Below are 22,638 nucleotides of genomic sequence, written 5' to 3' on the forward strand. Positions count from 1 at the left end.
AAAATGACGCTAATCGTATAATTTTAGGTCTGCCCCCTCTCTGCAGACCCTAGAATTCCGGTATTTCTGTCAGCAGAGAAGGGAGGTGCAGGGGTTCTGGGGAGCAAGCGGGAGACCTTCTCGGGGGGCCGGAAGGTGGACCCAATTTCGGGAGCCCCCCAGCCATTCCTGGAGGGTAGGCAAGTATGACCATATGGGGTTGACCTATTGACTTTCTAACACTTTCTATCCATTGACTGGAAACCAGAAGATTCTGGTCTACCATAAAATAAGGAAGTTGACATCACCTAATAACACCCCCCCCCCCCCCCCCCAAAAAAAAAGAAAAAACAGAAAAAAAGAAAAACATTTCTTCTGTTAGTTTAGCAACTTTTTTTGTACTTTATCACAGTGCTAGACTGGCTTTGGTTTAGTGGTAACATCTGAAATGGTTCTAAAATATTTTCCCCTTACTACATTTTGGGAAACTAATATGCCTAAGAGGATGGAGACCATAACATCCATATTAATATTTTTACTCAAGCTATATGATAGGAAGGTAAATGGGAACAATATAAACCAGTGACAATAACAATATTCTTATCAGATATTTATTCTCTTTAGAGTGGAGATACAGTACAAGAAGGAGCATTGTTCCCTACAGCCTGGCGATACAGTGGTGGGAATATGGCACACACACAGTGCACAGCAGTTTATATTTTGTGACTGCTGCCTGTATGTCTGGAAGCTGTCAGGAGCAGCACAGCCTGAATCTCCCCTCCCTGTAATCTTTGTCTTTCTCCCTTCCTTCACTCTCCACCTTCCCCCACCCCGCCTCCATTAGGGGGGCTAGAGGGGGACAGCAGCGCTTCATCCACAGCCCATCCCCGTGCTGTAGACCCGGGAGAGAGGCTCTCCGTGCAGCCCATTGCCCCTGGAGCTGGTACCTCTCCTCATGGCTAATATGCTACCTTTGATGCTGGCTTTCCGTGTGCTGCTGCTGCTGCTGCGAACAGGTAAGTAGCACCCTGGGCTGGCTACTGCCACTGTGCTGGAAAAGTGACTTACCTACAGTTTGCAAAACAATGAGTGAAGAATGAAATCAATAATGGGAGCAGGTGAAAGCGCATGGGACCCGTCACAGCAGTGCAGATGATGCTGAGCTGTCATGCTACTGTCACAGGCAGGTCTCTGAGGGTGTCACAGTGTGTAAGATCAGATGCATACAGTACTGTAGGTGACTGTGATGCTGCCTGCTAGCACTGTGTGATAAGAGGGGATAGCGCTCACCAGGGCAGCAGCACAGGCTGATTCCGTACACTTAGTACAGTAGATGAAACTCATTGTACTTGCCAAGTAATCGCAGCACTTATTGTGCTCAGCCCACTTGCTGCACATGGACACACTGCTACTGTAGGTCTCAGCCTAATGTCACTGTGACTTCTGCTGCATGTGGAATATTCTCCTTTATGGACACTATCATAGACACTTTACAGAAAATGAACAAGGTGCTGCTGCTATAGGTCCTGGGCTACACTCACTGATAGCGAGACACTGGTCCCATAGAGCTATCGCTGCTGGTATGGAGTAACTATGAGTACTGATCCCCCCAGTGTTACTATGAGCTGCTGCTAGTAAGAGCAATTTACTAACCTCAGTACATATGAGCAGTCATCTACTGTACATCAACCGGCCATTTATTTACTCATTTCATTTAGATACATTTGAGTGTTATTTAGATTTCATTTTCTTTCTTACAAGGAATCACGTTGCTTAACATACAGTAAGTTGTATTTGATGTGTGCATTATCGAACCCACATGGGGCTAAGAAACAATAAAAGTTTGTTCCCAGTTGTTACTCTATGCATGGCTTGTTATAGTGTCCCACCACCACTAAATTGAGTAATACATACTAATAACCTGAAGGTGACACAGTTGCTATATTTGAGGGTTCATTATCATTACCTGCATTTAAAGGCCATAGGATTGGCCCATTGCACCATTCATAACTGATTGGAGCAACCCCTTGGTTTGGAAGTAGTTAGTATATAATGAGAAAATACCATATACACTGGAATAGGAAAGAGGACTGGTTTCCTATTGGTTGTGCGAGCAGCACGCATGGAATTACCACCCAATCAGCTGGGGTAAGATGATTACAATAATGGATCTGTTTATAACAGATGTTATTTTAGAAAGAGAATTCTGTAGCAGCCTGGTGTTTCTGCTGACACCTGCTACACCTGCTCCATGTGCTAATGATATTCATTTATTAACCCCTTGGTTGGGTGCCACAGAGGGCTGTCCCGGAAAATTTCTGGGCATATCACTAATGTGGAATAGGTGTGTGCCAGTGGTGTCCAGCTGTGCACCACTGGCAGCAGGGGAGGTGAGGGGGGGGGGGGGGCTTTCTATGATCTGTGGTGGGTTTTGCTGGGGCAGGACAAACCTGCCCTGATAGGTTTTGCTGGGGCAGGACAAACCTAACACTCAAGGGGTTAATAAACTAATCCAAAACACAATGGGGCAAATTTACTAAGTTGGGAGCTCTATTGAAGATGGGATGTTGCCCATAGCAACCAATCAGATTATACTTATTTATTTACCACCTTCTAGAAGATAATAGATACAATCTGATTGGTTGCTATGGGCAACATCATATCTTCAATAGAGCTCCCAACTTAGTAAATTTGCACCAATGGTAGCAAACTGCATTCTCGCATTACTCCCAGTAGAATTCTGCTATGTGGGATTAGGGGGATACGGTCGCTAGGTCAACACTATGAAGGTCAACCCTTCATAGTCATTCTCTAAGCAAAAATGTGTTTGTGCCCCAATTCAGCACCCACCAGTGGTCTGCCACATAGGGCTAGCAGACACTGGCCACAGGGCTGGAAGCAGCACCTTTTGAAGGAGTGGCTCGATCAGTGTTGCTGTATCTATCTTATACAAATACTCATTTGTACTGCACATATACAGTATACACTGCTCAGTATATTAATCTGTGCTGAGGTACAAAATGTGAACACTCATAATGTCAGCATTGATGTTGTGTCTATTCATAATGCCAACAACGACATTGGGGCAGATGTATTAAGCCTTAACAAGAGATAATTGCAAGGGAGATAAAGTGAGATAAACGTCCAGCCAATCAGCTCCTTACTGACTTTTTTCAAACACAGCCTGTAACATGGTAGTTAGCAGGTGATTGGCTGGACATTTATCTCTCTTTGGGGCAGATGTATTAAGCCTGGTGAAGAGATAAACTGGAAATAAAGTGGAAGGAGATAATGCACCAGCCAATCAGATCCCAACTGTCATATTTCAAATACAGCTGATTGGCTGGTGCGTTATCTCTTCCATGTTATCTCCACTTTATCTCCAGTTTATCTCTTATCCATGCTTACTACATCTGCCCCATTGTTTTCAGGTGCATGGTGGTTAACTTTTAACCCAATCCTCACATGATGCAGCCTAACCCTAACCACAGGCTATTCCTAAACTTAACTACAACCTAACACTGATCACAACCTGATACTAACCATTTAATTAACCCATTACACTAAAATGGGCTGTCCACATTCTATCTGTCATCATTCACAACGTCAAAATTATGATCATGTTGACATTCTGAATATCAACATTTAATGTCACCATTCTAACACTGACAATATACTTCCATAATTCCCATTACACAAACAAACAAAACACAACAACATAGTTATACCATAGTTATACCAATATGCCAACAAAAGAAAGACCTGTTTTCAAGAAGTAAATCAGTATAAAACTGATTCCAATAAACTTACATATTGGCCCTTTATGCAGCCCACACACGCATCGATTTTAGAACGCGTTTTGTACTTTTAAAGTACAAAACGCATCGTGCGTACAATTATCGGGGTGTATTAGTGTGGCGTGTGCGACGCGATGCTGTGCTATGCGCGTTCCCGGGGGCCGATTTTAGATGTCCAAAAAAGTATGTGCAGCAGGTACTTTTTTGGACATTATCGCATAGCATCGGGCTCAGCATTATACAGGCATACGAGCCGATGCTATACGACGGGTTTTTTTTGGGAAATAATTACATACAAATTGTTATCAACAACTTTATTGCAGGTTTAAAACATGTGAACTCGAACAAAATAAAGGTCAGAAAAAGCCAGTGAAAAAATGTGCTTAAATCGCACAGCATCGCATCGCAGACAGCAAAATAACCATCACATCGGGCAGGGGCGGATCCAGGATAAAATGACAGGGGGGGCACCATGATAAAAAGGGTTTGGGTGGGGGAGGGGCGGTAATAGTGGTGCCAGTGTACATGCTAAGAGAGCGGCAGGAGAGGGTGGGAATGGAATTAAAAATAGGCCCTGGCATTTAAAGTACGCAGGCCCACCATGGTGACAAAAGTGAAGGATGTAGTTGTGCGCGCGCCAAAGGCGCGCTCCGGAAAAGGGTGTGTGGCCACTCAACAGGGTGCGTGTCAACACCATATACAACTTCTACACATTATGCAACAAAATACTAGACCCCATTATACTTGCCCCTTACACATGATGCCAAATGGAATGAGCCAAAATAATGCCACATAGATTGTGTCAAAATTCACATAATGCCACATGGATTGAGCCAAAATTTACATAATAACACACACAGAATTGAGCCAAAATTCACATAATGCCAAATGGATTGTGTCAAAATTCACATAATGCCACACGGATTGAGCCAAATGCATAAAATGCCATAGGGATTGAGCCAAAATTCACACAATGCCACACGGATTGAGCCAAAATTCACATAATGCCACACGGATTGGGAAAAAATTCACATAATGCCACACGGATTAAGCCAAAATTCACATGCCACATGGATTGAGCCAAAATTCACATAATGCCACACGGATTGGGACAAAATTCACATAATGCCACATGGATTGAGCCAGAATTCACATAATGCCACACAGATTAAGCCAAAATTCACAATACACTTCATAAACAGGGACATTGTCCACCAAAGTCTCGCATTAAACATTTACACCATAATGTCCATTACACGTTAAGTTACACGCCATTATGTCCATTATGTGTTATGCCAAACACCATAATGCCTATTAAAAATTATGGTACTTGTTTCCTAGCACGGCCACAATCGCTGGCATCGGGTGTAATTTTTAGTGGTCTGCGACGCGACCGACGCGATGCCCCCGATTTGCCATTGAAATGCATTGAAAAAAGTCAAAATCGCGTCGGTCGCGTCGCAGGCGGCTAAAAAGCCTTAAATGGTCCAGACGCAATGCCCCCGATTTCCCATAGGAAACAATGTTAAATGCCTCAATTTACCCGCGATGCCCCCGATTTCCCATAGGAAACAATGTTAAATGCCTCAATTTACCCTAATCATCATAGGGAACATTGGTAAATGGGCCAGAAACCCCCCAAAACACCCCTGAACAGTGAAATGTCCCCCCAAAAGTAGTTTACGCCACCCCACGATCAACGTGAACCCGAAGCGTGGCGAGCGCAGCGAGCCCGCGAGGGGCGGCGGTACGCGTCTTCCGACCTTTTCATACCCCCACTATCCACATCGGCGTGGAGTTGAGAATAGAATAGTGTGGCGAGCGCAGCGAGCCACCGAGTCCGAAGCGTGGCGAGCGGACGCGGATACCTTCACAGGTAAACGCGGGCTTCACAGGTGTCCGTGTCCCTCGCGGGGCTCGCTGCGCTCGCCACGCTTCGGGCTCGGTGGCTCGCTGCGCTCGCCACACCATTCTATTCTCAACTCCACGCCGACGTGGATAGTGGGGGTATGAAAAGGTCGGAGGACGCGTACCGCCGCCCCTCGCGGCGTCGGTACCATCGCACCCGATTTTTTAGTGCATGCGATGGCCGCGATGCCCCTGATTTTTACTAACGATGCCCACGATCATGATCGGTGTGGCCGTGCTAGGAAACAAGTACCAAAATTATGCTACATAAGTGCTGCTTCTCTACATGCTCATTGCCAAGGGTTCTATGCTCATTGCCAGAGGTTCCATGCTCGTTGCCATGTGGGATTACATGCTCATTGCCAAGGGGGAATACATGCTTGTGGTAAATGGGGGACAGCCGCCGCCAGGCAGAAGTGATAGCCACTGACAGTGGCAGAGCCTGGCTGTATTCCGAGCACTGCAGGTACCGGTTATTTGAAATAATACCCCTTTCACACCAGAAAATGCATTCCCAGGTTGGCCCCTTTTACACCAGCCTAGTCCCTGCATTTTCTGGTGTGAGGGGTAGAGAAAACCACCCCTCCCCCCTTTAACCAGTTATCTAATTTAACCGGCTATATCTTCGGAACCAACTGACCCATTTACATGAGACAAGTATTATATTGAAGAACTTTTGAGTGGGCTTTGAATGATTTTGGTCCAGTGAAACTGGAACGTTTGGTTCCAGAGTAATCTGCCCTCAAAGAACATGAACAGCCATGAAATTACATTTCAAAAATAAAAAAATTGGTTTACACGCAATATCTCTGGAACTGATTGACCGATTTAGACCAGCCTGGTATCATATTGAAGGCCCAGCGATTTAGAATTGAATGAAATCAACCACAAGCTTCTGTGATGCCAGGGCGGGAACTGGCAGCCGTCGGAACCGGGTGGGGGTCGGAATTGACGGGTCCCATATTATCCTATGGGGAAAAAACGTTATAGGTTTGACAGGCGATATCTCTGGTTCCCGGGGGGCTAGAGACACGGGGCTGGGCTCGTTGGAAAGCCCTGGTCCTCAGCTACAAAATAAATGACAGGGGGGGGCACGTGCCCGGGTGCCCCCCCCCCTGAATCCGCCACTGACATCGGGTCATGCTTAATTCTGGCAGAAAAATTGTAAAGTACCATTGTACTGCCAAAAACGCATAGCACTGAAATCGGTGCGTGTGTGGGCACCTTTATTCAGATCTGATCGCAGGTCAAATTTGGGTACTTGTGAGTTATCTGGGCTGCCGATTTTTTGATTGTATGCCTTAAGTTAAGGCATACAATCAGATGCGATGCGATGCGATATCGCATCGCATCGCATGCGATCATCGGATGCGATGACCCGATTTTTCCATAGGAATCAATGTTAAAATGGACTGAGTCCATTTTAACATGGAATTCAATGGGAAAAAGGGGTCCTTTTCATACCCCTACTATCCAAGTGGGCATGGAGTTGGATACAAACCTGTGGCGAGCGTAGCGAGCCACCGAGCCCGAAGCGTGGCGAGCGAAGCGAGCCCCGCGAGGGGACGGTATTCTGTGCCCCCTCGCGGGGCTCGCTACGCTCGCCACGCTTCGGGCTCGGTGGCTCGCTACGCTCGCCACAGGTTTATATCCAACTCCATGCCCACTTGGATAGTAGGGGTATGAAAAGGACCCCTTTTTCCCATTGAATTCCATGTTAAAATGGACTCAGTCCATTTTAACATTGATTCCTATGGAAAAATCGGGTCATCGCATCGCATCCGATGGTCGCATGCGATGCGATGCGATGTGCCCGATCCGACCCGATTTAGAAATCGGCAGCCCGGATAACTCACAAGTACCCAAATTTGTTCTCAAAATGGGCAAAACCATGTGCACTGCAGGTGGGGCAGATGTAACATGTGTAGAGAGAGTTAGATTTGTGTGAGTTATTTTGTTCCTGTGCAGGGTAAATATCAGATGCATTATTTTTACACTGCAATTTAGATTTCAGTTTCAACACAACCTACCTAAATTTAACTCTCTCTGCACATGTTACATCTGCCCCACATGCGGTGCACATGGTTTTGCCCATTTTGAGAGGGGCCATTGTCTTGACCATGAAAGTGGAGACCTGCTTGTCATGAAGTAAATGAAGGGTATATAAACACTATGTATACTACATTAATATACTTTTTTAGTGAGGGCTATAATTCATACTTGCCTACTCTCCCAGATCAGACAGGAAGTTCCTGAACCTGTGTTGCGCTCAGCTTGCAACTTTTCTATGCTGGTACTCTGGGCATTAACTAGTGAGGACTGTCCCTTTAAGATACCACATACAGAATTAGAAATAATTGTATGAGACATAGATTTGGTTTCTTAGTGTAAGCTAAGATGCTCAGTAAAGCATATTAGGTTGTTTCCTACATTATTTAACAGTTCTGGAATTTATGGAAATGCTGCATCAACTACCAGATGACCAGATGATTATAATTGTACATTTAAGATGCAAAAAGAACAGGATAATCCTGAAACTTTACAGTTTGTTTCTTTCTTTAAACTATTTGGGACAAGTTCCATGTTTTACTCCATAGCTGCCTATTTTGAAAACAAAAACTTTTGACGGTTTAACCACTGTTTCCTAAATTATTTGATTATACATTTTGTTATGTAACATTCTTTTTTTTCCATTACAAACCATGAAGTACGGAATAAGAGACCCCATATTTCATTATGGAGCTGTAATTCATAAAAATGTATGAAAAGTAATTACAGTAATATGTTCTTAATGTTACACATTTAACCCTTTCATTGATTTTATATTGTATTGCATGGAAAAGATTACAAGAATATATGTCGTTGTTGTTGTTGTTACTATTCAGTCATTAGAACATTAAGTAGATATTTACTTCAGTCCTTAACCCTTTGAGTGCCAAGGGAATTTGTCAAAATAGGTGTAAAAATTGCCAAGAAAACATTATTCATTATAATGACCTGTAATGTTTACCGGTACTTGTGGATTATCACGGCTCCCATCGCATGCCATCGCATTCCATATATGGTGGCATGCGATGGCATGCGATTGGATGCGATTTTTGCAGGTTTTTACCATTTTTACAAAATCGCATGCGATCGCATCGCATGCGATCGCATGCGTTTTTAACAGAAAAGCATCCAAATGCATTGAAATTAGTATCAAACATGTTCAATGGCCCCCAAATGTCATTTTTGAGGCTGTACCACCCCCACTATCAACGCGAACCCGAAGCGTGGCGAGCATAGCGAGCCCGCGAGGGGCGGCGGTACGCGTCCACGCTTCGGGCTCGGTGGCTCGCTGCGCTCGCCACACTTTCTATTCTCAACTCCACGCCGACGTGGATAGTGGGGGTATGAAAAGGTCGTAGGCGTGGAGTTGAGAGCGCAGCGTGCCCCGCGAGGGGACGCAGACACCTGTGAAGCCCGCGAGGGGACGCGTATACCTGTGAAGGTACGATTAGAAAAAGAAGGATTTGTGTGGTGCGCTATCAGCAGCAGCTGGCACAGGGTTTGTCAGACCCAATTATATAACGAGTAGGAAAAAAGAGAGTGTGCCAGCGCTGGCTGTAATCAAATATACTAGTACACGGTTCTCAAAAAGTATACAATTTATTAATAACAATAAACAAAATTATAATAAAAAACAATGGATAATATTTAAAATCACTAAAATGAGTCGCTCTAGAACCATAAGAAGTCCATAGTGCACATTTGGAGAGGTATCCCCAGGGGATATTTTTGAGAATATATTTTCAAATAGCTGTTAGGCTCATATGGTATTTAAATGAGTGTAGCTGTATATTACCATTCCAATTTGGTCTGGTCCAATGGTTGCCAGATTGCGTGACTGATGTCCTTTAGTTGTCCTATAATTTCAAGGACTCAGGATATCCCATTAAGCGAATGTCCTCTGTAATAGTTGCTGGATAATTAGGGAACAGGCTGTGTCCCATGTGTTTCTCAGGTCCAGATAAATTTCTTAGAGGTTCATCGATGGGAGAATGGACTTGTCACTTGGTAGATGGAAGGTAGATGTTGTCACAGCATAGACTCAAGGCTCAACGCGTTTCCCCGGAATCTCCGGCTTCATCAGGAGCAGGTATGTTTGTTTGTAAGTCCAGGCATGGTTTTTATACCTGGTGGTTAATTGTCTGGGTGGATTCACCTGTGCGCTCATTGTATCTAAAAAACATTCTATTATTTGAGAACCGTGCATATATTATAACAATATTTTTATTTATTCTATATAGGAGGCAATCCTACAAAATAAATTATGTTTTAAACAAGATAAATATGAAAAAATATATAAAATACATGAGTGACCTCATTGGTATCGGTCACATGACCCGGAAGTAACTCTGCGTCATTGCAGGACAAGTCATTCGAGTGTGAATATACACATTTATGTTCCAATTGAGGTCGCAGTTAACCAAGCCACACACTCGTAGCACAGGGTGCGCGCCACCGCCGACAGCCGATTGCCGGTATCGGCATTAACAGCGGCGGTGCACAGCCCGTGCACTGCGTGTGTCAGACGCGTTGCTAGGCAACGGACGCGGCACGTGATGTCACGTGACTCGCGCCGCGCCCAGCAGCTGAGTGGACGTTCTCCGTACAGTGCATTCGCCGGGGAATGACGTGTGTGCGTCTCCATGTCACGTGTCACGTGACAGGCCCCAGCTAAAATGCACAACACAGAGGGACGCTCACCGCGTTGTCAGAGCAACGCCCGAATGTCAAGTCTCCCTATCAGGAAACCCGATCCTGGTACTGTAGCAATTACATGTTTAATACAGCAAGATATGAAAGAAAGAGACATAAGAGTATTTCATAAATACGCGTTCTAAACCAGAACAATATTTTATATATAGATAGCTTCAGAAGAGAGAAAAACAGTAATAATTAATTTTTTGATTTTTTAATTACTCAATATGATTTATGGTAGTCACATTAATTTTTATAATAATATATTCTTAATGAGAAGAGGGAGAAAAAAGAAAGAGAATAAACCAGATAAGATGTGTATATATATATATATGTATACAATTATATTGAACCCAATAAAAAAGGGGGAAAAATTGTGGTTACAAAACTGTATTAAGTTCAATTGTCTCATTCAACCCGTCCGGATGTAATGAGTTAAATTTCAAAGTCCAATAAATTTCCCTTTTACACAATAGGTTGAATCTATCTCCACCTCGTGAAGTACATAAAACATGTTCTAAACCCACTATGGATAAGCATGCTGGATTAGAGTTATGTGAAATTTTATAATGTCTAGAGACACTATGTTTCTCAAAGCCTTTTACGATGTTTCGCCTATGTTCCATAAATCTAGTTCGTAAACATCTTGTTGTTCTCCCGATGTAGGGGAGGTTACAACCACATTTTAAAAGATAAATTATATATGTGGATTCACAATTCATAAAGGTTTTAGGTGTATAGGGTACTTGTTCTGAGGGTGTCATTATGGGGTTTTGTTTTTGAATATGTTTGCACATCGTGCATTTATTTTTACCACATTTAAAAAAGCCCTTTGGCTTTTCTGGGAGCCAGGCAAGGTGGTCACTTGATTTCTTTTGTTCTTTTGATATATTGTCTTTTTTTAGGTGGCTAGGTGCTAAAATTGTTTTGAGAGTCTTATTCTTTTTATATATAATCCTAGGTTTATCTGGAATTATATTTTTGAGGATTCTATCCTGATGTAAAACTCTATAGTTACGTGTCACTATGTTTTTTATTTCTTTAGAACAATTATTGAATTTACTGATAAATGTGAGATCTAGATTGATCTCAGAATCATTTTTATTATTATTTTTATTTTTTATAATTTTCTGTTTAAGTAAAGTCTCTCTATCCATTTTAAGTGTCTCCTGTAGGGCCTCTTCCAATAGAGGACCCGGATATTCTCTCTCCAAAAAGGACTCAGACATAGTCTTTGCCTGTGACAAAAATTGTTCCGTTTCTGTGCAATTGCGCCTAAGGCGCATAAATTGGCCCTTAGGGATATTTGTTTTCCAGGGCATGTGGTGTGCACTTTTAAAATGAACATAAGAGTTTGTATTAACTGGTTTAACATAATTAGATGATATAATTTTGTTTTCCTTAATCTCGAGAGTCACGTCCAGAAAATTGACAAAAGACTCACTATAGGTGTGGGTGAAGGTTAAATTATATTGATTACAATTAAGTGAGTGAACAAACTGAGTGGCAGAAGAAGAGTCCCCATCCCAAATAATAATGAGGTCATCAATATAACGGCCATAGTAGACCAGGCTCTGCGCCCAGCTGCTCCCCCACACATGGGTCTCCTCCACCTCACCCATGTATAGGTTCGCATAGCTGGGCGCGAACCTGGTCCCCATGGCCGTCCCCATCACCTGTAAAAAGAATTCACCATGAAATGTGAAATAATTATGTGAAAGAATGAAAGAAATACTATTGAGAATAAAATCCCTATGTTCCGACTCTAGGTCATCATATGTATTTAATTTCCTCTGTATCACCTCACAACCCAATTTGTGTGGTATGTGGGTGTACAGAGCATTCACATCTAAAGTGAGAAAAGCATAATTGTCTTTCCAACTGATATCTTGGATTTTGGTAAGTAAATCTCTGGTGTCTTTGATGTATGACCTAAGAGTCGGAACATAGGGCTGTAGAAAGAAATCAACATAATGGGAGAGATTAGCAGTGATTGAACTAATACCAGATACTATGGGACGCCCAGGGGGTGAAGAAAGGGATTTATGTATTTTAGGTAAAAAATAAAAAGTGGGTGTGATAGGGTGTGTGGGTAGAAGAAATTTGTACTCTTCTCTGGACGTGACTCCCGAAGAAAGGGCTTGTTCAAGTAACACTTTTAATTCACCCAAAAACATATGGGTAGGATCCTTCTGTGAAGGTACGCTTCGGGCTTGGTGGCTCGCTGCGCTCGCCACACTTTCTATTCTCAACTCCACGCTGACGTGGATAGTAGGGGTATGAAAAGGTCGTAGGACGCGTACCGCCGCCCCTCGCTGGCTCGCAGCGCTTGCCACGCTTCGGGTTCGCGTTGATAGTGGGGGTGGTACAGCCTCAAAAATGACATTTGGGGGCCAATGAACATGTTTGATACTAATTTCAATGCATTTGGATGCTTTCCTGTTAAAAACGCATGCAAAACGATCAAATCGCATGCGATGCGATTTTTTGCTATGCAATGCACATCGTGGGAGCCATGATTATCCACAAGTACCTGTTTACCTTATAACAACAATTTTTTTCATTTGAATTGATACAACAAATGTGAGCAACGCTGGCATTTTTTGCAGATATTTTGCAAATCTCTCACAGAGATGTTGCCACTTAAAGGGTAAAGACTTTATAAACATTGTTTCTAAACACCTTTTATATGGCTTGCATGTATGCCAGTTTTCTCTCGAAATGAAACAAATGAAACATTTATGGTACCTTTCATATGAAACTGATATATACTGATTTATATAATGTTTATAGGTTCATATCTAGTTTTGTGACTACTACAAGGACCTAAAAGTTGTCAATATAATGCTGTGTGTACCAAGTGGGAAAAAAAAATCTTAATTAAAAGTTAAATTTTCTAAAATTGACATCGGTCATTGGGCTACAGCAAGTTGGTCGACAATCATTAGGTTGACATGGGGATAGGTCGACATGGTTCTATGTTGACATGGGTCAAGCTCGACATGGGCTAGGTGTGTGTGGATTTGGTCGCTGCGCCGCTCCGCTTCACGTGTGGGGAGGGAATTCGGCCGCCGCACAGCTCCGCTGCATGGGGGGGGGGGGGTGCCGGGTGAAGCCAATGCATCACTCCTGGGGGCGAGATGTGTCAGCGGCTCCACGGGGGGGGTGGGTGTTGCTCACCTGGAAGGCGGGCGATGTGGCGGTGGCCAAACCATGGGGGTGGAGTTGCAGGGGGGAGTTGCCCATCTCCATCCTCCCTCCCACCACTGTCACTCCAAGGGGGGGGGGGGCGGCGCCTGAGTGGCCGTCCATCCTGCTCCCTCCTGCCGCCCTCCAGTGGCCGGCGCCCCAGGCAGATGCCTAAAGCTGCCTAGTGGTGGCACCGGCCCTGGTCTAGGTCGACATGGGTTTAGGTAGACAGGTCATTAGGTCGACACAAGCATTAGGTCGACAGTTAAAAGGTTGACATGGGGTTTATCATTGTTTTTTGAGCCGACATGTGCCGACAGGCGGTATTTCATGTCCTACCATCCACTAGGGCATGGTGGGAGAATAAAATAGTGTGCCAATCATAGCGAGGCACCTTGCCCGAAGCATTCCGAGCGAAGCGAGCAATGTGAGGGGATACGGTGCACTTCAAACGGTGTCCATGTCGACTGAGTCGACTTTCGGGTAAAAAAACTGTGAAAAACCCCATGTCGACATTTTGACTGTCGACCTTGTACATGTCGACCTAATGCTTGTGTTGACCTAATGTCCTGTCGACCTAGACACATGTTGACCTTCCTGCCTGTTGACCTAGTGGTGTCGACTCAATGCTTGTCGACCTAGTTGTTGTAGACCTAACAACCCACACCCATATAAACATATGTGTACTGGAGCCATGACCTATTTATAAGTGCCACATTATCCAATCTGTGCCACATCTATTGATGCTGCCATGCTGTTACGCAAAAACATTTTTTTTTCTTCTTCACTAAGCCTGAAGAGTGCACCCCACACTGCCTTTATATTTATGGAGCACTTAGCTAGTAGCATGGATGTGGTTGAGATTGCAGAATTGACATATACATATGTATATCAGGGTTGCCAACCCTCCCGGAATTACCGGGAGTCTCCCGAAAATCGGGTCCCCCTCCCGGCCCCCTGGAAGGGTGGGCAACCCTCCCGGACCCCCACTGAGCCCCCCGATCGCGGCATTTAAATACCGCAATCCGTGGGTCTCAGAGGAGGGGGCGGAGCTAAAATAACACACTCAGTGATTTAGACTATTTCCCGTAATGGGGGCGGGGCTTAATGACATCACCGTCAAGCCCCGCCCCCTGAACGGGGAATGAAAGTCGGCAACCCTGATGTATATATGTATAAATATATATATATATATATATATATATATATATATATTTAACAACAACATAAACCAAGGGGCGCCCAATAGTGCAGTATCATCCAGTAAAAATTTTGTTGAATAAAACACATGAGGGTGTACGACATGCGTACCATCAGATTCCTCAGTGGTGGACTAAAACCACTTGGTATAAAACACATCCACACTGGCAATGTGAGAACAACGAGATTTTGGCTGTACACCGCACACACGGATCTACCCAGAACAGTCAGCACGCTTCTGCAGTGATTCCCGGCTCCATCCGTGTCACAGCTCAAACTCCTGCTCCAGCTCCGATTGCGTCAGTTAGGCCACACCCTAAATGACACAATCGGAGCTGGAGCAGGAGTTATATGTATATATATATATATATATATATATATATATATATATATATATATATTTGTAGAAGGCGGACTGGCACTCCAACTGTAAGGGGTAAATACCTGGGTGCCCTCTGGAGACAAATGGTAGAACAGGCAAGAAACAGGCAGCTGCACTCCAAAGGTTTTTCAAAAGTGTATTCAAATCATAGGTCAGGAACCAACGTTTCGGGGTATCGGATCACCCCTTTGTCAAGGTACAAGTGAAGACCTTGTACCTTGACAAAGGGGTGATCCGATACCCCGAAACGTTGGTTCCTGACCTATGATTTGAATACACTTTTGAAAAACCTTTGGAGTGCCGCTGCCTGTTTCTTGCCTATATATATATATATATATATATATATATATATATATATATATACACACACACAAGGGAGTACCCAAAACTGGAACTGGAATGAATTTATAAAGAATAGTATATTTATTTGTGCATTGTAAAAATGTATTAATTTGATTGCACATTTATTCCATTTCTCAAAACATTTTATACTTTCACCTCTTCAATATTAGCAAAACATTTCCTTTAAGGTCTCTTATCATCCGCGGGGAAAAAAAATGGAATGGGGGAGGTCGGGTGAATATGTAAGACAAAGGTGTCCTGTCGTTCATGGTTAAAAAGTGCTTAACACTGTGTATGGAATAACCAGTCACCTGCTTCCCACAAATCAGGATGTTTTTCCTTCAACCTTTTCAAAACTTCCAAATTAAAATTGGTTAACCCTGGGGAACAAATTCTGAGAGCACAATGGTCCAAATGCGCCAAATGCTGTTTCCCAGACTAGATTTTTATCAGGTCTGGCTGTGAACGGACAATCTGTAATGAGGTTGATCCTCAATTGACATTTCGCCTCATTTGAAACAAGAGAACCATTTGTAAACTTGTGTTTTACTCATGGCAGCTTCCTTGTAAGCTGTTTGTATCATAAAAAACATTTCCACTGCATTTTTTTCCAAAAGGAAATAAAACTTCACAATCAAAGGCTACCTTTCTCCGCAAGGTTGGTGGGCATACCGACTCAAACTTTTTCACCTCTATGGAGAAACCATAGAGGTGTCTCAGATCAGAGAATGATTTCTCCCCCTCACCCAAGGTTGCGAATGGATGATTATGCAAATCATCCATTCGCATGCCTGCAGTGGTTGGGGGAAGGGGGTGGCCTGCGGCCGTTGCGAGTTAACCAGAATAAGGTCCTTAGTCACACCACCCAGTAAGCCGTTCCACATGACCATGGATATTCCTAGCAGGGTTCTAGCTGTGCTGCATTACTAAAACTCATTAAAAGCCAAGTGAGGGTTTAGGAAAGTAATATCATATGACTATTTGGCCATGCTAAAACTGATGCAGGGCATGCTGGGATGTGTAGTTCAACAACAGCTGGAGTGTCAAGGTTAGCCATCACTGATATAGGTTGTTCTGGGTGTGAACTGTGATTTGATAGGAAATGTTTTACTTAAGCCATGATATAATAATGTTTTGTATACAGATGTTTGTTTATGGCTATTACTAAACTACTGTTATTACTGTATGAGGTTAATCATACCACTTTCACTTACATCTTTTATATACTTCTTTTGTAAGAGAGAAGTACATTGGTCCCATTGTACAGTTTAAAACTTCTTTTCATACTGCTACATAACCTCTACTTGAAGCATAAACATACTTGGTGTAAATCTCAGTTGGGATTTGACTTTTTCCCAGTGCCCCAGCATTTGGCAGCTCTTTTATTCACTTCATTAAACCATTCTCTTAGCACACAGTAATTTCCATGCTGTTCAACGGCTGCAAAAAACGGAGTTTTCTTATTATTGGCAGGTTTGCAGTTTGCTGAGGGGGCCACTGTCTCTGATGGATCCTGTACCTTTGAAAATAGTACATGTGACTACAAATCTGCCTATGCATTTCTTCCATGGATTGTAAACTCTGAAGGTAATGTAAATACAGACTATCCAACGTTTATCTATCCAACCATTTTTTGCAACTCCTGTTTAAGCATAGGGTCACTGCTGGGGGATGGCAATCATGTTTCAGGTCACAAACACAGTTATGTACAAGCTGGTCAGTATTCAGAAGATTTCTGGAATAGTAGTGCCAGTATCGGTAAATCAGTGTGCAGACACATTTGCATAGCTATACACACAATTATGTTTCGGGTATTTTTTCCATGGAGATTTTGATGTACCAGCTCTGTGTATTTAACTTTCTTTACATAGCACCAGTGTCAGAGTTAGAGGAAAATAGGAAAAGGAGCAATTTGCTCCTGGAACAACCCATGTTGCAAATGCAATTTTTTTTGCATGCAGGGAAAATATGATAGTTTTGCATGTAGCAAACATACCTATTCCCCTTTTAGACTACTGCAGTAATCTAGGTTATTACCGGGTTGACCTGGGTTGTGGCTCAGTCTAAAAGGGGCAAGGAAAAATAACTTGGATCAAGTGACCCAGCAATGAAACCCAAATGTGACCAAGATTGGACACATGACCGGCCCAGGTCACGGTGCAGTGTGAATGGTCCGATAGCATATTCGCATATTGACTACCTGCAGTAGCGCCTGGAGATGACATCATCTCCAAGTGTATAAATACATTAGAGACTGTACAATCAGCCCTATATGCAGTACAAAATGGTTTTACCACAGTGTAAATTTTACCACAATGGTTATTGTTCCTTTTTATTTACTCGATTTGAAGAGAAACCAGAGTGTAGTAGTAGTAGTAGTAGTAGTAGTAGTAGTAGTAGTAGTATTAACAAACTGCATGCAGTGTTCCTGTCCTACTGACAACGTAGCAGAAATGCCCAAAATATGTTCTGGTACTGATGTTACAAACATGGGATTCCCAGAGCTAAATAAAAACACCTATTTATATCTAGACACACACATTTTTTCTCAAATCCGAGTTCTCCTTTGTCAGCTGTAAATTCAGTGGGTATCCTGCCACATAATTACACTTTCCAGCAGGGATCCAGACCACAAGTTGCTGGCTGAGCTGTAAAATGCAAATGCAATACATGTGTATAATACAAATTTGCAATACTTTAGCTAAACAGCGTTGTCATGTAACTAGTTTCTGATCATTTATGTCCCGCGACCCTGGGAGTAGCATGCTCACTCATCCAACAGAAACTAGTGTAGATTAGAAATGTATTAACACACCTGCATATCACAGTTTAGTTGCTAGCGCAATGGATTCCCAACTGTGTTCTGTGCCACCCTGGGGTGCCTCAGGACACTTGCAGGAGTGCCTTGGAATGGTGGTCCAGGATGATGGTCCAGGATCAACTCAAATTATTTATGGTTATTGTAATAGGCAAAACTAGTGCTAGTGGCTGCCAATCATAAAATATGTGGATAAACAGAAACAACTGCTGTCTCTAATCATCTAATTAAAACCAAGTATGACATCTAAAAACAATTTACTTTAATTAATCTTTTTTTTTTTTTTACAAATTTCTAAATAAGAACCTTTTGGCCTAGAGGTGCCATGAAAAAAAGTTTGTGAATCTCTGTGCTAGTGGAAGCATGGCTGGATTAAGCCTTCGGGGGCCCGGGTCACTAGGCAGAAGGGCCCCCTTGCGCACTTGTCATTACTGGCCGCAAACTGCACGGGAGAATATTTCACTGTCAAAATACAGAGTATATATATATATATATATATATATATATACACATACATACCACATGAAAAGCCTGTGTTTGTCCCTCTGTACCTTACTCTGGGACTGTAAGAGACCTCACAGGCTCAGTGCTGCCTCTGAATAAAAATCCTCCCATGACGAGGCTGCTGCTATCTTCCATGGGCCTGAAAAGCATGTAATGTGCTCCACCAATCAGAGCTCAGCACAAACCTCTCAGCCTCTGCCCTCTTGTGGAAAGCGTCATGGGGCTTAGTAAATTCCCAGTAATGCACTGCACACTTGTGCAGTCAGTGTGCCTTGGCTCCCGATGCTCAGCACCATTAATCATTGTCACATTGGCAGATAGGTAAAGCTGCAGCACTACCCCACTCCCATGCACAAAACCTTTAGCTAAAATAATAATACATGCCGACCACAGGGGGCCCCTAGCTAGATTGGGGCAAAGGGGTACTGACCTCCTGTCCCCCCCCCCCTTATTCCGGCCCTGAACGGAAGACATATTCATATACACAATACTCCCATGGTTTATGTAATGTTTCTCCCTACCACTGTTTTTGTGAAGTTACCACAGTTTAAAATTCATTCATGTTTTAGTTTTTTTATACATGATTGCTATATGGTTATAGTACTGTAAATAGTGTAATATCCCTTTTACACCAAAGTACCGTGTTTGAAGCAGAACTTGGCACATAGTTCCAAACTGGGTCAGACCAGGGATAGGCCTCTCTCACACAGCAGTACCGGCCTGGCTTATTAAAGTAAATGTGTATATATATATATATATATATATATATATATATATATATATATGAATATATATAAATATATATATATATACTGCATATATATATATATAGCACCTGCGGCATAAAATCGCAGTTGCTTTAAGAAAGAGGCGCGGCTGTGTTCAAAGAAATAATCAATTAAATACGGAATCTTAAACAATATATAAATTTATTAAAAAAGTAATTCATAAAAGGACGTATTCTTTGAAGTGCACTTCACAATTACATTAATTATTAATTAGACATTACAAGACAAGACAAGACATAACACATACAAACTGGCATTTCATTTGCTAGTATGAGGCTTAGAAATGGCTCAGAATCAGTGAGGCATCAGAACTTTTATATGGATTCATTTTTGAGTCAATGATTCTGATATTTACCAGTCCTGCATATAGGATATAGTCCCCAGTGGCTGTATTGATGCAATTATTTTCCTGGGTCTTTTTCCAAATAAAGTGATGTCCAGGTTACAGTCCTCCCTTTTTACCAGAGATGCGCTACAGATATTGGATACTGGTGTGTCTGTAGCCACAATGATGAATGGAGAACCGCCCGATGTCTGTATATTCAGCGGTGTTACTACTGATCAGCATGGACCGGGCTGCAGGGCTCACAATACGCGTTTCTCCGCCTGTGTGCAAGGGTTCAGCGGCTTCCCTGGCAGGCTAAATAATGGGTACCTATTACTGTTTTCTCCATGGTTGGTCCTTCTTGCCTGACACTGGTACCAATTATAAATCAGACCTACAGATAAATAAATAAACACAGATATAACAACAGATTACATAGTGCACTCAGGCCACACCCCTTTTGAGTGCATCTGTATTGGGCCCAAGTTATTTTTCTCTTTCATTGGTGGGAGGTGCCCAGATAGACTTCTGAATGGGTAGTTGTGGTAACAGACTGGGGACCTGCTGTGTCCACATCTGTGTACTTTAATGACATTCACTGGTGCCCGAATCTTTATATAAAAGTGTTTGAGAAGAGCAGACGATAGTGACAAAGAAAATAGAAAGGAGGAAAAACTAGGGAAAACATTTAAAAGTTTTCATAAAGAAATGAAAAAAAAAAATATGTTAAAGAGAACAATAAAGAGCATATAGTACAAAGAAAAGAGAATGAGGTACAGTTTGTGTGCATGTAACATGTGAAGGACAATCACAATTTAGTAGACTGCTACAGTAAAGGGCCTGTTTCAGACCCATACTTAAGGTTGCGAATTTGCGGCCCTGTCGATTATGGAAAGACCGTGCATGCGCCGTTCACAAAATGATTGACAGGCGGCAGGGGTTTGTAAGCAGCACTCTGGAATTTCCTGAGAATGCTGCCAAAAAATTCAGGTGGCTTCCGGCCATTGGGAGGTAGGTAAGTTTTGACTTAGACATCTGCTGCACATGGGGGGGTCCATTTGATGACGAGTGATTACAAATGGACTTTCCCCTCTTTATATGGCTGCAATCGCATTGGGCAGTGGTGCACATGGGTGTGATTACACTGTGGCAGGTTGGCGGCTAACTGATCACTGGGCTGCATTCTACAGTATGCTTCGAAAGTAACTAATGTGGATTGGTAATTAAATCTCTCTCTCTTATACTGGCTCTTTGTAAGAGTTATTTATAGTAATAGAAGTATAACTACATAAAGTACTGTACATTTTTTTATTTTGATGAATATGTGGAATTGGAAAATAGAAATTTAAATCCGATTTTGAAGAGCGATATTATGAAGGTAAATATGATAAAGTGTTTTATAAACAAATATGCAAGCAATTATGTATTTTATAATATTGAATCATAAAACCTAAATAACTGTCAAGGCCATACACAGTGTTGCAAGTAAGGGGGTACGGCGTGGTACGGAGTACCTGTAAGAAATATGTTGCAGGTACGCAGTACCACTTAACCCCTGACCCACTGTCAATTCTATTTTTATTTTAAGTCTAAATATAATGCATCCGCAGCCCGCCCACCCAGCGTTATGCAGCTACCAGCTACTGTTGGCATCAGCAGCACCGACAGCATGAAGAGCAAGCTCCACAATTGTAAGCACAAGCTGCTCGGCTCTCCCCCAAGCAAGAGCCAACCCACCCCCAGTCATTCCATGTTTCTCATTCCCTGTCTCCTGATGCCACGCCACTATTGTCATTTAGACACATGGCCACGCCCATTTTGGTGGAGGCTATCAGTACCACCAAGAAAAAAATTCTACTTGCACCACTGGCCATACATAAAGTAGATAGGTGATGTGTAGTTGCTTGGGAAATGGAGTTTTCCCAAATACTTTGTTATCCACTGCAACAGAAGATAATGCCGATCAAAACCGAATAGATATAGGCAGAAAGATGAACATAGCTAGCAGCAGGAGAAGCACAAACACAACTTTAAGAGCTATGTGTGCAAATGCTAGGAGCTTAGGAAATAAAATACCAGAACTAATTGCAATAATGACAAGGGATGAACTGGATATTGTGGCTATTACAGAGACATGGTGCAATGAAAATCATGACTGGGACATAACTATACCAGGATATACTTTATTTAGGAAGGACAGAATGGGAAAAATTGAGGAGGGGTTGCAATATATGTGAAAAAAAATATAAAGACTACCTTAATACAAAGTATTGAAGAAAAAAACGGAGGCCCTTTGGGTCACCATAGAAACAGGGGAGAAGGAGATTCTTCGTATAGGGGTGATCTACAGACCACCAGGTCAGGAAGAGGAACTAGACAAGAGCCTATTGCAGGACATCAATAAAATGGCATTAAAAGGAGAGGTGATAATCATGGGAGACTTTAATCTACCTGATGTAAACTGGGAGCTGCCTGTTGCAAGTTCCACCAGAAGTAGGGACATGCTGAATTCCTTGCAAGGAGCATCCCTCCAGCAATTGGTGAGGGAGCCCACTCGTAAGGACGCAATATTAGACTTAATACTTACAAATGGTGACAGAATATCTGACATAAATGTGGGTGAAAATCTGGGATCCAGTGACCATCAAGCAGTATGGTTCAAA

At 42.7% G+C, this 22,638-nt stretch overlaps 1 protein-coding gene across 1 annotated transcript in view; it reads left to right on the forward strand.

Moving 5' to 3' along the window:
- The first annotated feature begins 721 nt into the window (after positions 1 to 721).
- The window catches only part of MAMDC2 (MAM domain containing 2), a 107,989-nt gene continuing 86,072 nt past the window's right edge, over positions 722 to 22,638 (forward strand). Inside the window, exons 1-2 of the mRNA XM_083158329.1 lie at positions 722 to 995; positions 17,014 to 17,127. Of these exons, the coding sequence (XP_083014455.1) occupies positions 935 to 995; positions 17,014 to 17,127 (175 nt within the window). The 5' untranslated portion in view covers positions 722 to 934. The remainder of the gene's footprint in view (positions 996 to 17,013; positions 17,128 to 22,638) is intronic.

This window comes from Crinia signifera, chromosome 1 (genome assembly GCF_055691185.1).
Source record: "Crinia signifera chromosome 1, ASM5569118v1, whole genome shotgun sequence".
In the NCBI taxonomy this organism is placed as follows: Eukaryota; Metazoa; Chordata; class Amphibia; order Anura; family Myobatrachidae; genus Crinia; species Crinia signifera.